General features: G+C 43.0%; 1 protein-coding gene across 2 annotated transcripts; it reads left to right on the plus strand.

Annotated features, from left to right (window-relative positions):
- Positions 1 to 5911: 5911 nt before the first annotated feature.
- On the plus strand, positions 5912 to 15183 carry LOC144681853 (uncharacterized). 2 transcript variants are annotated; one of them, XM_078543910.1, is made up of 2 exons: positions 5912 to 6176; positions 14035 to 15183. In XM_078543910.1, exon 2 carries the CDS (start codon positions 14082 to 14084, stop codon positions 14826 to 14828), a length of 747 nt encoding a protein of 248 aa, XP_078400036.1. In that variant the 5' UTR covers positions 5912 to 6176; positions 14035 to 14081; the 3' UTR covers positions 14829 to 15183. The 2 variants fall into 2 exon arrangements, with proteins under 2 accessions (XP_078400036.1, XP_078400035.1); XM_078543909.1 differs by lacking the exon at positions 5912 to 6176 and adding an exon at positions 6391 to 6460.

The raw sequence follows: 15183 nt of genomic DNA on the forward strand, positions 1-15183 counted from the left end.
CCTGTAATTGCCTAGTTTATACCTACTAGCCTTCCTGAATAATGGTACCACATTCGCTGTCCTTCAGTCCTCTGGCACCTCTTCTGTGGGCAGAGAGGATTTGAAAATTAGTGTCAGAGCCCCTGCAATCTCCTCCCTTGTCTCACATAACAGTCTGGGATACATCTCATCTGGGCCTGGGGATTTATGCACTTTTAAGCCTGCTAAAACCGCTAATAACTCCACCCTTTTAATGTTAATTTGTCCAAGTATATCACAGTCCCCCTCCCCGATTTCGACAGCTACATCGTCCTTCTCCATAGTGAGCACAGATGAAAAGTAATCATTCAAACCCTCATCTCCGTCCTCCGGCTCCACGCACAGATTGCCACTTTGGTCCCTAATGGGCCCTTTTCTTTCCCTGGTTAATCCTCTTGCTCTTAATATATTTATAAAAAGCTTTGGGGTTTTGCTTTATCTTGCCCGCCAGTGTTTTTTCATGCCCCCTCTTCGCTCTCCTGACCACTTTTTTAAATACCCCCCTGCATTTTCTGTACTCCCAAGGGCTTCTGCTGTTTTCATCCCTCTGTATCTGCCATAAGCCTCCTTTTTTCCCTTATCCAATCTTCTATATCCCTTGACATCCAGGGTTCCCTGGACTTGTTGGTCCTACTCTTCACCTTTACGGGAACATGTTGGCCCTGAACTCTCACTATTTCCTTTTTGAATGACTCCCGCTGGTCTGATGTAGACTTTTCTACAAGTAGCTGTTCCCAGTCCACTTTGGCCAGATCCTATCTTATCATATTGAAATCGGCCTTCCCCCAATTCAGGACCTTTATTTCCGGTCCATTTTTGATCTTTTCCAAAACTACCTTAAATCTTACAGAGTTATGGTCACTATCCCCGAAACGCTTCCCCACTGACACTTCTACCATTTGCCTGGCTTCATTCCCTAAGATTAGGTCCAGTACCACCCCTTCTTTTGTAGGACTTTCTACGTGCTGGCTCAAAACGCTCTCCTGGATGCACTTTTAAGAATTCAGCCCCCACTAAGCCTTTCACACTAACACTATCCCTGTTAATATTGGGGAAGTTGAAACCCCCTGCTATTATTACCCTATTATTTTTACACTTCTCTGAGATTTACCCACATATCTGCTCCTCTAGCTCCCCCTAACAGTTTGTTTGGAGGCTCCCAGCTCTCTTTGCAACTGGATCCAATCAGACAGAGGCAGTGTCATTTTCCACATTGAAACAGAACCCAACAAGTAGCAACATGAACTCCTTAGACCCTGAGACTACTGTTGCCACATCCATCAATTCAATGAAGCCTTCTGCACCTGATAGTTATCAGCCTCCTTTGACACAAAAAAACAACAGTTCAAACACTACCCCATGTCTCAGGTCACACATGCCTGAGTCCTCTGCAACTCCAGCACTTGGTAAAACAGCTACAGAAAGCCAAATTAATTCAACACGTAAAGTTACAACATCAATATCAACACCTGTACTGAAGCCTACACAGACTGAATCCGCTGTAACAAGTAGGCAACCAACTAGCACTGACGTCACCCAACCTTATACACGTTCATTGTATTCAATCCTAACAACTGGAACTTCAGGCACAGGATTGCATCTCAGAAAACAAGAAATAATTCTGACCATCTGCTTGAGCACCAATATTGGAGTTGTCATTCTAACCATTATTATGTATAATGTTACCAAATGTAAACGAAGGAGAGCACAGTATTCACATCGCCCTCTCTATGCCAGTTCATATGAGGAGCCAGGAGGAAGTTACAATATTCCAGATGACACATTGGTAATTTCAGGAGGTCTTTATGATGAATCACGTGTTTATAATCCCAACATGACCGTTCTTGAAGAAGATAATGAGCTTCACAGAGAATATCCTGCATTTACTTCCAAGTACAGCCAATTCAGACTGGAATTTTTAACTGAGGAAAGGGAGGTCACAAGTCAAGGATCTTCCTTTAGTACATTTCAAGCACAATCATAGCCTTATTATAATCTGCTACGCAAATTCTGAGTTGCTCATGTTTCACATATAGGTTTTCATCAATAATAAAACAAATGAACAATAGTAGATTTTTGTACTTTGACCTTTGTACTTTCATTCAAAAAAAGCATTCCAGAAATTGCAAGTACTTCAACTCTAATTAAACACCAAAGCAACAGTCCAACAGGAGGTTACTTTCCAAACATTTGCGAAAAGCAAAATTCCTGGAGTTTTAAATGGCGAGGTGGGTGATGATATGCAAGAATCAGATTTAGATGTTCAGCATCAGTCCAAAACAAAGTAGATTCAGACAGATCAGTTTTCACAATAAATGCAAACAGCTGCCACACCCGAGAGGCACCACCAGTGGCTGCGAGTCTGATGAGAGTTTGCGTGTATGTTCACACATCACTTTTCTACCTCAGTTTCAAGGTCACCCCTTCCATCTCTTTGTTAGAAGTACTTTCTCTGCTCCTGTACAGCACGCTCCAGTAATCACTCCCAGCAAAGTGATTGCGCACTTTTTGTTTTTAAGTTCTACCCATATGGCCTCATTTGAGAAACCTTCTAAGATACCATCCCCCCTTACTGCAGTAATTGACTCCTTGATCAAGAGTGCAATGCCACATTCTCTTTTACACCCCCACCCTGTCACGCCTGAAGTTTTTATACCCTGGAACATTGAGTTGCCAGTCCTACCCTTATCTCAACCATGTCTCTGTGATAGCAACAATACCCTATTCCCATGTGTTAATCAACACCCTCAATTCATCTGCCTTACTTGTAAGACTCCTTGACTTAAAATAGATGCAATCCAGCCTTGCATCACTCCCTTGTGCCTTAACAGGTCTATATTTGCTCTGCCTTCCAGACTGACTTAGTTTCTCTTTTTTATTTGGCTGTGTATCACCCCCTACTGTACCTCCACTCTGTATCCCATCCCTCTGCCAAATTACTTTAAACCACCCCCCCACCTCCCCGCCCCACCAACAGCACTAGCAAACCAAGGATGTTGGTCCCGTTCCGGTTCAGGTACAACCCGTCCGACTTGTACAGGCCCCACCATTGCCAGAAACAGACCCAGTGATCCTAGAAACGAAAGCCCTCCCTCTTGCACCATCTCTTCAGCCGTGCATTCATCCTCTTTATCCTCCTATTCCTATACTCAGTAGCATGTAGCACAGGGAGTAATCCAGAGATTACAACCTTTGAGGTCCTGTTTTTTAATCTGCTACCTAGCTCCCTAAATTCTTGTTGCAGGACCTCATCCCTCTTTCTAGCTATGTCATTGGTACCAACGTGAACCACAACCTTTGATGGGTCACCCTCCCACTTCAGGATGCCCTGCAGCTGTTCTGTGACATGCTTGACCCTGGCACCAGGGAGGCAACACTCCATCCTGGAGTCATGTCTACAGCTGCAGAAGCGCCTGTCTGCATCCCTCACTATTGAGTCTCCTACCACTATTGCTCTTGCACTCTTACTCCTCCCACCTTGTGCAGCTGAGCCACTCACAGTGCCGTGAACTTGGCTCTGGCTGCACTCTCCAGAAAAACAGTCCTTGAGTCAGATGCACTCTGGGGCTTTCCTGACTACCTGCCTGCCTCCCTTCTTCTGACTGGTGCTCACCCATTCCCTCTCTGACTGCACTTTCTTAAGCTGCGGCGTGACCACAGCTATAAATGTGCTATCCAATTAACCCTCAGCCTCGCGGATGCACTGCTGTGTCTCTAGCTGATGCTCAAGCTCCTTCCTGCACATGGCCATCCAGAGAGCACGGAGTGTCTAAGAATTCCCACAAGCTGCAGGCCGTACCACACATGGGACTGATCTCCCTTGCCATACTCTTTGTTTGTTTTAATTAAAAGACAATTTGTTTAAATTTAAGCCAAATAGAAAACTATTTAGTTTGTCTTAAAAAAAGCCGAATGCTGAGATTGTTACCCTCTGTAATGTCACTTTAAAATGGAAAAAAAATACTTACCCACTACATAGAAACATAGAAAATAGGAGCAGGAGTAGGCCATATGGCCCTTCGAGCCTGCTCCGCCATTCATTATGATCATGGCTGATCATCCAACTCAATAGCCTGCTCCCATTTTCTCCCCATATCCTTTGATCCCTTTCGCCCCAAGAGCTATATCTAACTTCTTCTTGAAAACATACAATGTTTTGGCCTCAACTACTTTCTGTGGTAACAGGCTCACCACTCTCTGGGTGAAGAAATTTCTCCTCATCTCAGTCCTAAATGGTCTACCCCGTATCCTCAGACTGTGACCCCGGGTTCTGGACTCCCCCACCATCGGGAACATACTTCCTGCATTTACCCTGTCTAGTCCTGTTAGAATTTTATAGGTACCTACCAATCGGCTCTCTCTCTTGTCCTGACGTCACTGCTTTCGAATTCCAGTACCGCCGGGTGTCCGGGTGAAAACCAGCTCTCTCACAGGTAAACTCCCGCTCTCCTCTAGGTGCTGCTGGCTGCCTGGCTTGGGGTCCTCCTCTCAAATATAAACAGAAAATGCTGGAAAAACTGGACTGGTTTGGCAGTATCTGTGGAGAGAGAAAAAGAGTTAACGTTTCGAGTCCATATGACTCCTTCAGAGCTCTGAGCTGCCAGGCCTGCTGGGTTATTCCAGCATTTTCTGTTTTTATTATTGGAGCTGGTCATTTTCTGGTACTTGCATGGTATGAATGTCACATGCCTTGAAACTGTATGTTTGACATGAAATGAATATTGTAAATATGTACTGTAATTATAAATGTAACATAAATGCAAATATAATAAATGTAAATGCCTGGGAGTATAGTGGATGCAGGTTGAAGGGGAAAGTAGGGGGAACGGCAGGGGAGTGGCACTCGGTGAATTGCTCTTACAGAGAGCAAGCTTGGACACGATGGGCCAAATGGAACTGCTTCTTTGCTCTAACCATTCTATTCTAGTGAGGCACCTGAGTGCCACATGCTGGGTTCAAAGCGACTGATTTGTTTTTCACTTTATAGAATGTCTATTTCACAGAATTATCTTGTAGGAGGCCATTTGGTCCATCCTGTCTGCAACGGCTCTCTGATTATTTTAATTTAGTGCCAATCTCCTGCCTTATCCCCGTGACCTGTACTTTTATACATTTTAAGAATTAAGTATATATTTTGCGGGGAAAACCGCCAAAAGCTTTTGTATCAAAAAAAAAGCCAATTCCAGATGCTGATTGGCTGAAACGACGTTGCCACAATTCAGCCAATCAAGCGGCGAAGTCAATGGATGACGTAATACGCAAGCTTTGGAGGAACGGTGACATAGGTGGGTGGTCCAGTCCGATGACGGAAATTAAGTTTTCAGCCCGGAGCCCGGGATTAGGTGTCAGTGAAAGGCTTCAGCTTCACCGTCGACAAACCTTTCCCGCCGGTGGCAGGTTCCGGGTTAAAATCGCGGGCCAGAGAACCGGTGAAAGGGCCGCATGCGCAGCGGGACCAGAGGGAGGACCGCATGCGCATTGGGCTCTGTGACCAGGGAAGAAATAGCGCATGCGTTGTGCTTTATGTGAGCAGAGAGAGGGCCGCATGCGCAATGGGGAGTGTAGCCTGAGATAGGGCAGCATGCGCACTCTGATGAAGAGTCATACGGGCTTTAAACGTTAATGTTTCTCTCTCCACAGATGCTGTTGGACCTGTTGAGTTTTTCCAGCATTTGCAGTTTTTATTTTGCGTGCGCACTAGGCCTTGTCAACGAAGTGGATGGGGGCCTGCATGTGAATTGCGTAGTTTGAACGGAGAAGGGTCCGCATGCGCAATGGAAGGGGAACCCGGCGAGAGGGCCGCATGCGCATTCTGACCGAAGTCAGTAATAATAACAGGAAAGTGTTACACTGTTTCACGTGATACTAAATATTACAGAGTCGGTGTCTGAACACAGCTGTGGAATGTTGCTACTGCCGGAATCACTTCCCCCCGTTATAATTCCATTATATTCCTTAACTCAGAAGTATTTCCTTTATTTGCAGCATTGAGGACTTTCGCCTGGTACTGTGATAGAGTATTAGGAACTGGCTCTGTTTCAGATTCATCCAGGGATACAATGGGATCTATCGGATTAGGAATAATTGGAACAATCCTCTCAGGAGTTTCTGTAACGGATAGTGCCCTTCCTACATAGAATTCTACAGCACAGAAACAGGTCTGTTCATGTTCCACACGAGTTTCTCTCCAAGTTACTTCATCTGAACTTTTAATATTTTTCTTTTTCAGTTTTTTTATATTTTACTTAAATTGATTTCAAATCTTAACTTAATTCAGCCTCTGGCTGTGACGCGAGTTGACTTTAATAAACCATTAATAAATCTAACCCTATTAACCAACCTTCCCTTCCTTTCTCCCTAATCTGTTTACCTAACTTGTAGAGAAAAGAGCCCAAGCCTGTTCAGTCTTCCCTGATTGTTATGCCCTCTCAGTATCAGCTTTGTAAGTCTTTGTTTACACTTTTTTTTTGTAATATGAAGGCCAGAACTCCCCACAATAATAAGTGTGGTCTAACTAAAGTTCTGCACAGAATACATAACAGTGTAACAGAATATCTCTGCTATGGAATTCTATCCTCTTGAAATTAATCTGTATTTACTTTTTTTACAGCCTTGTTAACCTGTGATGCTACTTTTATTGATTTGTGTATCTCTACCTCTATCCACCTCCCCCCCCCCCCCATTAGACTCTCCCTCTCCAAGAAGCATATGGCCTTGTTCCACCTACCTCAGCACGCTTAAGTCCCTCTGAAAATCAACAGTAACATTTTAAAAACATTCTGCATTTCTATTTTTTCTACCAAATTGCAAAAGTCCATGTTTCATTCATTATATTCCATCTGCCAGGTTCTTCACTCAATCTCTTTGCATCCTCCTCACAGCTTACTATCCTACCTAGCTTTGCATTGCCAGCAAACTTGAAAACGTTACATTTGGTTCCTTCATGCAAATCATAGAATGGTTACAACACAGAAGGAGGCTATTTGACATGTGTCTGTACTGGTTCTATGAAGGAACAATTGACCTACTGCCTTTCCCCCATAGCCTTACAATTTTTTTCATTTTTAATTAATGATCCAGTTCCCTTTTAAAAGCGTCAATTGACCCTGCTTCCACCACACTCTCAGGCAGTGCATTCCAGATCCTCACCATTTGCTGTGTGAAAAAGTTTTTCCTCGTGTCATTGCTTTTTACAGTTACCTTAAATTTGTGCCCTCTGGTTCTCAATCCTTTGACCAATGGGAACAGTTTCTCCCTCTGCCTACACCCCTCATGATTTTAAATACCTCTATCAAATCTCCTCTCAGCCTTCCCTTCTCCAAGGAGACTAGTCTAATTTCTACAATCTTTATTTGTAACCGAAGTTCCTTATCGCCGGAAATATTCTTGTGAATCTTTTTTGAACCCTGTCTAATGTCTTCACATCCTTGCTAAAGTGTGGTGCCCAGAACTGGATGTAATTCTCCAGTTGAGGCCAAACCTGTTTTATACAGGTTTAACTTACAATCTGTGCCAAGGACCAAGGTAGTTAAGTAGCTGACACCCAAGCATTGATCCTTGCGCTTCATCACTACTAATCTGAAAATGACTTATTTATTGCTATTGTTTTGTGTCCGTTAACAATCCCCAGTCCGTGCTAATATATTACCTGTGACCCCACAAGCCCTAATTTGGTGCACCAAACTAAATTTTGGTACCCTATCAAATACTTCTTGAAAATCCAAATCCACCTCGTGTCCTAGCGAATTGAATAACGAGGGCTGTAGAGAGTGCTTTAAACTAAATAGAGGAGAGGAGAGTTAGAACAAAGAACAAAGAAAAGTACAGCACAGGAACAGGCTCTTCGGCCCTCCAAGCCTGCGCTGATCATATTGCCCGTCAACTAAAACATTTTGCACTTCCGGGGTCCATATCCCTCTATTCCCATCCTATTCATGTATTTGTCAAGCTGCCTCTTAAACACCACTATCGTACCTGCTTCCACCACCTCCTCTGGCAGCGAATTCCAGACACTAACTTCCCTCTGCGTAAAAAAACTTGCCCCACACATCTCCTCTATAGTTTTCTCCTCTCACCTTAAACCTATGCCCCTAGGAATTGACTCTTCCACCCTGGGAAAAAGCTTCTGACTATCTACTCTGTCCATGCCACTCATAATTTTGTAAACTTCTATCAAGTCGCCCCTCAATCTCCGTCGCTCTAGTGAGAACAATCCGAGTTTCTCCAACCTCTCCTCATAGCTAATAACCTCCAGACCAGGCAGCACTCTGGTAAACCTCCTCTGCACCCTCTCCAATGCCTCCATATCCTTCTGGAACTGTGGCGACCAGAATTGCATGCAATATTCCAAGTGTGGCCTAACCAAGGTTCTATACAGCTGCAGCATGACTTCCCAGCTTTTATACTCAATACCCCTGCCGATGAAGGCAAGCATGCCAATGCCTTCCTGACTACGTTATCCACCTGCGTTGCCACTTTCAGTGACCTGTGGACCTGTACACCCAGATCCCTCTGCCTGTCAATGCACTTAAGGGTTCTGCCATTTACTGTATAATTCCTGCCTGTATTAGACCTTCCAAAATGCATTACCTCGCATTTGTCCGGATTAAACTCCATCTGCCATTTCTCCGCCCAAGTCTCCAACCAATCTATATCCTGTTATATCCTTTGACAATCCTCTTCACTATCTGCAACTCCTCCAACCTTAGTGTAGTCTGCAAACTTTCTAATTAGCCCAGTTACATTTTCCTCCAACTCATTTATACTACAAACAGCAAAGGTCCCAGCACTGATCCCTGCGGAACACCACTAGTCACAGCTCTCCATTCAGAAAAGCACCCTTCCACTGCTACCCTCTGTCTTCTATGACCAAGCCAATTCTGTATCCATCTTGCCAGCTCACCTCTGATCCCGTGTGACTTTACCTTCTGTACCAGTCTGCCATGAGGGACCTTGTCAAAGGCCTTACTGAAATCCATGTATATAACATCCACTGCCCTTCCATCGTCGATCATCTTTGTCACTTCCTCGAAAAACTGGATCAAGTTAGGGAGACACGACCTCCCCCACACAAAACCATGCTGCCTTTCACTAATACGCCCATTTGCTTCCAAATGGTAGTAAATCCTGTCACGAAGAATCTTCTCCAATAATTTCCCTACCACTGACGTAAGGCTCACTGGCCTGTAATTTCCTGGATTATCCCTGCTACCCTTCTTAAACAATGGAACAACATTGGCCATTCTCCAGTCCTCTGGGACCTCACCAGTAGCCAGTGAGGATACAAAGATTTCTGTCAAGGCCCCAGCAATCTCCTCTCTTGCCTCCCTCAGTACTCTGGGGTAGATCCCATCTGGCCCTGGGGACTTATCCACCTTAATATTCTTCAAGACGCCTAACTTTTTTGATCTCAACATGATCCAGGCTATCTACACACTCTTCACTAGACAAATCGACTACTAAGTCCTTCTCTTTGGTGAATACTGATGAGAAGTATTCATTTAGTATCTCTCCCATTTCTTCTGGCTCCACACACAGATTCCCACCTCTGTCCCTGAGTGGGCCTACCCTTTCCCTGGCTACCCTCTTGCTTTTTACATATATATAAAAGGCCTTGGGATTTTCCTTAATCCTGGTTGCCAGTGACTTTTCATGACCCCTTTTAGCCCTGCTGACTCCTTGCCTAAGTTTCTTCCTACTTTCTTTATATTCTCCACGGGCTTCATCTGTTCCCAGCCTTATAGCCCTTATGAATGTTCCCCTTTTCTTTTTGACTAATCTCACAATATCCTTCGTTATCCAAGGTTCCTGAAACTTGCCATGCTTATCCTTCATCCTAGCAGGAACATGCTGGTCCTGAATTCTTATCAACTGATGTTTGAACGCCACCCATGTGTCAGTTGTTGATTTGCCCTCAAACATCCGCCTCCAGTCTAGATTCCTCAGTTCCTGCCTAATATTCTTATAATTAGCCTTCCCCCAGTTAAGCACCTTAACCCGAGGACTCCTGTTATCCTTATCCACCATTACCTTGAAAATTACTGAATTATGGTCACTTTTCCCGAAATGCTCCCCTAATGAAACTTCGACCACCTGGCCGGGTTCATTCCCTAATACCAGGTCCAGTATTGCCCCTTCCCTAGTTGGACTATCTACATATTGTCTCAGGAAGCCCTCCTGGATGCACCTTACAAATTCTGCACCATCCAATCCTGGAGACGGGAAAAGTAGGCTTACAAAGCATAAATATATGGCGGCATCGCAGGGCAGCTACTTAGGTAATGATACCCAGAGTGTGACAGGAAGGGACAGAGTGTACAAACATTAAAGAAAAAGCAGCAAATAGGGTCAAAGAGGGAAAAAAATGGTAAAAAGACACAATTAATGGCCCTTTACTTAAATGCACGTAGTATTAGGAACAAAATAAATGAACTAACGGCACAAATAGAGATTAATGAGTATGATCTTATAGCCATTACGGAGACATGGTTACAAGGAGATCAAAGCTGGGAACTAAATATTCAGTGGAATGTGACTTTTCGAAAAGACAGGCAAGAAGGAAAGGGTGGTAGAGTAGCTTTGTTAGTACGAGATGGAATAAGTACAAGAGCAAGAAATGATCTTGGATTGGAAAATGTGGAATCCATGTGGCTGGAGGTAAGAAATAACAAGAGGAAAAAGACTGATGGGAGTAGTCTTTAGGCCCCTAACATGAGCTATACTGTCTGACAGAGAATAAATCGGGAAATAATGAGGCATGTAAAAAAGGCAGCTTATTAAACATGGGTGACTTTAATCTCCATGTAGATCAGGAAAATCAAATTGGCAGAGGTAGTCACGAGCAAGAAATCATAGAGCATATTCGGGACAGTTTCCTAGAACAATGTTTTGTGGATGCAACCAGGTATCAGGCTATTTTGGATCTGGTAATGTGTAATGAGGCATGTTTAATAAATGATCTCAGAGTAAAAGAAACCCTAGGAAACAATGACCATAACATGGTGGAATTTAGCATTCAGTTTGAGAGTGGGAAACTTAGTTTGGAAACATCTGTGCTAAACTTAAATAAGAATAAATACAAAGAAATGAGGGCAGAGTTGGTTGCAGTAGACTGGGAAAGAAGTTTGGCAGAAAAGACAGTTGATGAACAATGGCAGACCTTTAAGAAAATAGTTCATGACTCACAACAACGGTATATCCCAGTGACGAAGAAGGATTGTAGGAAGGGGATAAACCAACCATGGTTAACCAAGGAAGTTAAGGATTGTATCAAAGTGAAAGAAAAAGCATACAATGTGACAACGGTTAATGGTAAGCCAGAGGATTGGGAAAGTTTTCAAAACCAACAGAAGATGATCAAACAAATAATGAGGGAGAAAACAAACTTTGCGGGTAAACTGGCAAGCAATATAAAAATGGACAGTAAAAGCTTCTTTAAATATATAAAAAGGAAGAGAGCGGCCATGGTCAATTTAGGCCCCTTAGAGAATGCGGCTGGGGAAATAATAATGGGGAACCAGGAAATGGCAGAGAAGTTGAATAAATACTTTGCGTCAGTCTTCACGGTGGAAGACACTAGCAGCATACCAAACATACTAAATAATCAAGGGGTAAAAGTAGAGGAGGAAATAAATACAATAACTATCACTGGAGAAAAAGTATTAGGGTAACTAATGGGGCTAAAGGCTCATAAGTCATTTGGACCTGATGGGTTGCATCCTAAAGGAAATAGCTGCAGAGATAGTGAATGTACTGGTAGTAATCTTCCAAAAGTCCGTAGATTCTGGAAAAGTCTCAGAGGATTGGAAAACTGCAATTTGTAACACCCTTATTCAAAAAGGGAGTGAGACAAAACACAGGTAACTATAGGCCAGTTAGCTTAACATCTGACATTGGAAAAATGTTGGAGTCTATTATAAAGGATGTAATAGCAGAGCATTTAGAAATGCATAATAGAATCAAGCAGAGTCAGCATGGCTTCACGAAGGGGAAATCATGCCTGACAAATTTAATAGAATTCTTTGAGAAGGTAACAAGCAAGATAGATAAAGGGGAACCAGTAAATGTAATATATTTGGATATCCAAAAGGCGTTCGATAAGGTACTACACATAGGGCTACTTAATAAGATAAGAGCCCGTGGTGTTGGAGGTAGTATATTTGCATGGATAGAGGACTGGCTAATTAATAGAAGACAGAGAGTTGGGATACGGGAGGCATTTTCAGGATGGCAACCTGTAACTAGTGGAGTGCCACAGGGATCAGTGCTGGAGCCACAATTATCTACAATACATATTAATGACTTGGATGAGGGAAATTAATGTACTATCACCAAGTTTGCAGATGACACAAAAATAGGTGGGAAGGCAAGTGTTGAGGATGACACAAAGAGTCTACAGAGGTCTAGACAGGTTAATTGAGTGGGCAAAAACGTGGCAGATGGAATATGTGGGAAAGTGTGAGGTTAAGCATTTTGGCAGGAAGAATAGAGGAGCTGAATATTATTTAAGTGGAGAAAGACTGAAGAAAGCTGGAGCACAGAGGGATTTAGGGGTCCTCGTGCATGAACCCAGAAAGCTAGCATACAAATTCAGCAGGTACTAGTAAGGCAAATAGAATGTTGGCCTTTATTTCAAAGGGAATGGAGTATAAAACTAGGAAAGTCTTGCTAAAACTAGACAAGGCACAAGTTAGACCATACCTAGAATACTGTGAACAGTTTTGGTCCCCTTATCTAAGGAAAGATATACTGACATTAGAGGCAGTCTAGAGAAGGTTCACTAAGTTGATCCCAAGTATGGAGGGATTTTCTTACGAGGAGAGGTTGAGTAGGTTGGGCCTGTACTCATTGGAATTTAGAAGAATGAGAGGCAACCTTATTGAAACATATAAGATTCTTGGGGGGCTTGACAGGGTAGATGCCGAGAGGTTGTTTCCCCTTGTGGGAGATCCTAGGACCAGAGGGCATAATCTAAGAGTAAGGGGGCGCCCACTTAAAACAGAGATGAGGAGGAATTTCTTCGCTCATAGGGTAGTCAATCTGTGGATTGGAGTTGAGGATGATCATATCAGTCATCATCTCATTGAATGGCGGAGCAGACTCGATGGGTTGAATGACCTACTTCTGCCCCTACGTCTTATGGTCTTACTTCATCCACTGTTTCCCCTTTACGCTGCTAGTTGCAACCGCAATAAAACAGGTTTTCACTTTATAAATTCATGTTGACTCTGCGCAATCATGTTATGATTTTCTAAGTGCCCTGTTATAACCTCTCGCATATTATCTGTCCTCCGGTTCTCTAATGAAATAGGTGATTGTTGGAGGAATGGTATCTGGAACAACCTGGAACAACAAGCTGCTTGTGATGCTTCGGGAATAATTTTAATGTTATTTTTATGGTAATGTTATGTGTCCTGTGGAATGCAATGGTTGAAAGTTGAATGTATCTTTCAGAGTCTTTGGGAAAGTACCAATTGGGTTTTCTCTTTTGGGTCCTGAGTCTAAATTCAGCTCAATGTGATGGGTTGTCAATCTCTGTTCACTGTTACGTGAAATGAGTTTGAGAAGTTCCCACTGCCTGTGAGTTCACATTTCAAAGCCAGCCCAAATTTGTCAGCACTGATTTTACACAGTTACAGTCATTCAGGGTGCAGTCACGCTGCAAAATAGTATCAGTGCACATCGGCTTTAGCATCATTCCAACGCCAAGCTTTGGAAATATAAATTGGATAATAAGACGCAAATTGACTTTGAAGCAAAGCTGAATGAGACTCGCTTCTGTCTGGAGCCTTAACTGTCAGGTAGACCCTGACTCCAGATTCATATTTTACTATAACTGCAGCTTCATACATACCCTACAGTTGTAGTAAAAGTAAAGCCCTTGGATTGTCCCCAATAGTGGCTATTGCCAGTAATTGTAGCAGATGCTTGTTTGAGCCTGGGGCCAACAGTGTTGAGGTTTTGTTGTACCTGAGAACCAGAAAGCTGATTACTGTTTCCCATGTTTTGTGTGTTCAGGTTTGCAAGACAGAGATTGTTCAGATACTTTGGGACTAAGAGCCAAAATGGAAATAGTGAAAAGAACAGAAATATTCATAAATGATCAGCCTGGATCAACAGGGATTCCTGGACCTGGATCAGCAGAGACACCTGGACCTGGATTAGCTGAGAGTCATGGACCCAGTCAGCAGGAGGCTGTCCCTCTGGACAGGGAAGGTTTTCGCTGCTTTGTCTGTGGGAAAAGCTTCAAGTGGCCTTATCTTTTAAAAATGCATCTGCTAGTTCACACAGGTGAGAAACCATTTGAATGCACACTATGTAAAAAGCGATTTAATAAAGCTGGTTACTTAACAATACACCAACGATATCACACAGGACAGAAACCATTTGAATGTACAGAGTGTAAGAAGCGGTTTTGCACATCTCGTGATCTGAAAACACATCAGCGAACTCACACTGGGGAGAAGCCATTTGAGTGCACAGTGTGTAAGAAAAGATTTGGACAATCCGCTAACTTAACACATCATCAGCGAACTCACACGGGTGAGAAACCCTTTGAATGTTCAGTGTGTAAAAAGCATTTTAGCAAATCCAGTAACTTGATTCAGCATCAGCGATTTCACACTGGAGAGAAACCGTTCAAGTGTACTGCATGTAAAAGACAGTTTTATACATATGGTCAGTTAACACGGCATTATCAAACTCACACTGGACAGAAACCGTTCGAATGCAGAGTTTGTGGAAAGCACTTTTATACCTCTGGCTGCTTGACTAGACATCAACGAATTCACACCGGTCAAAAATCACCATAGCCCTCATTGTGTGCCCAGGACAGTGACTTGGTCCAGCATCAGTGAATTCACGTTGCAAAGTAATGTAACTGGAATCTCCTGCATGAATTATTCTCTAAGTTGCTTTCTCTGTGGGATGTAATCATTTAGATATTTCAAATCGATTCCTTTACTGCAGAGACTGTCCCCAGTACAAACATAGCCCCAGTGTTAATTCTATAAATTAATATTACATATATACAGGTGGAGGGCATTCACTGGATGATTACTTGAGCACATATAAAGAGATACTTATTGACTCTGCAGTTGTTTTGTAGAGTTAGAGGCTATACAGTTGTCATATTTTGCTTTGCAAATAAATGTAAAACGGAGTAAA

Source organism: Cetorhinus maximus, chromosome 6, assembly GCF_964194155.1.
Source record: "Cetorhinus maximus chromosome 6, sCetMax3.hap1.1, whole genome shotgun sequence".
In the NCBI taxonomy this organism is placed as follows: Eukaryota; Metazoa; Chordata; class Chondrichthyes; order Lamniformes; family Cetorhinidae; genus Cetorhinus; species Cetorhinus maximus.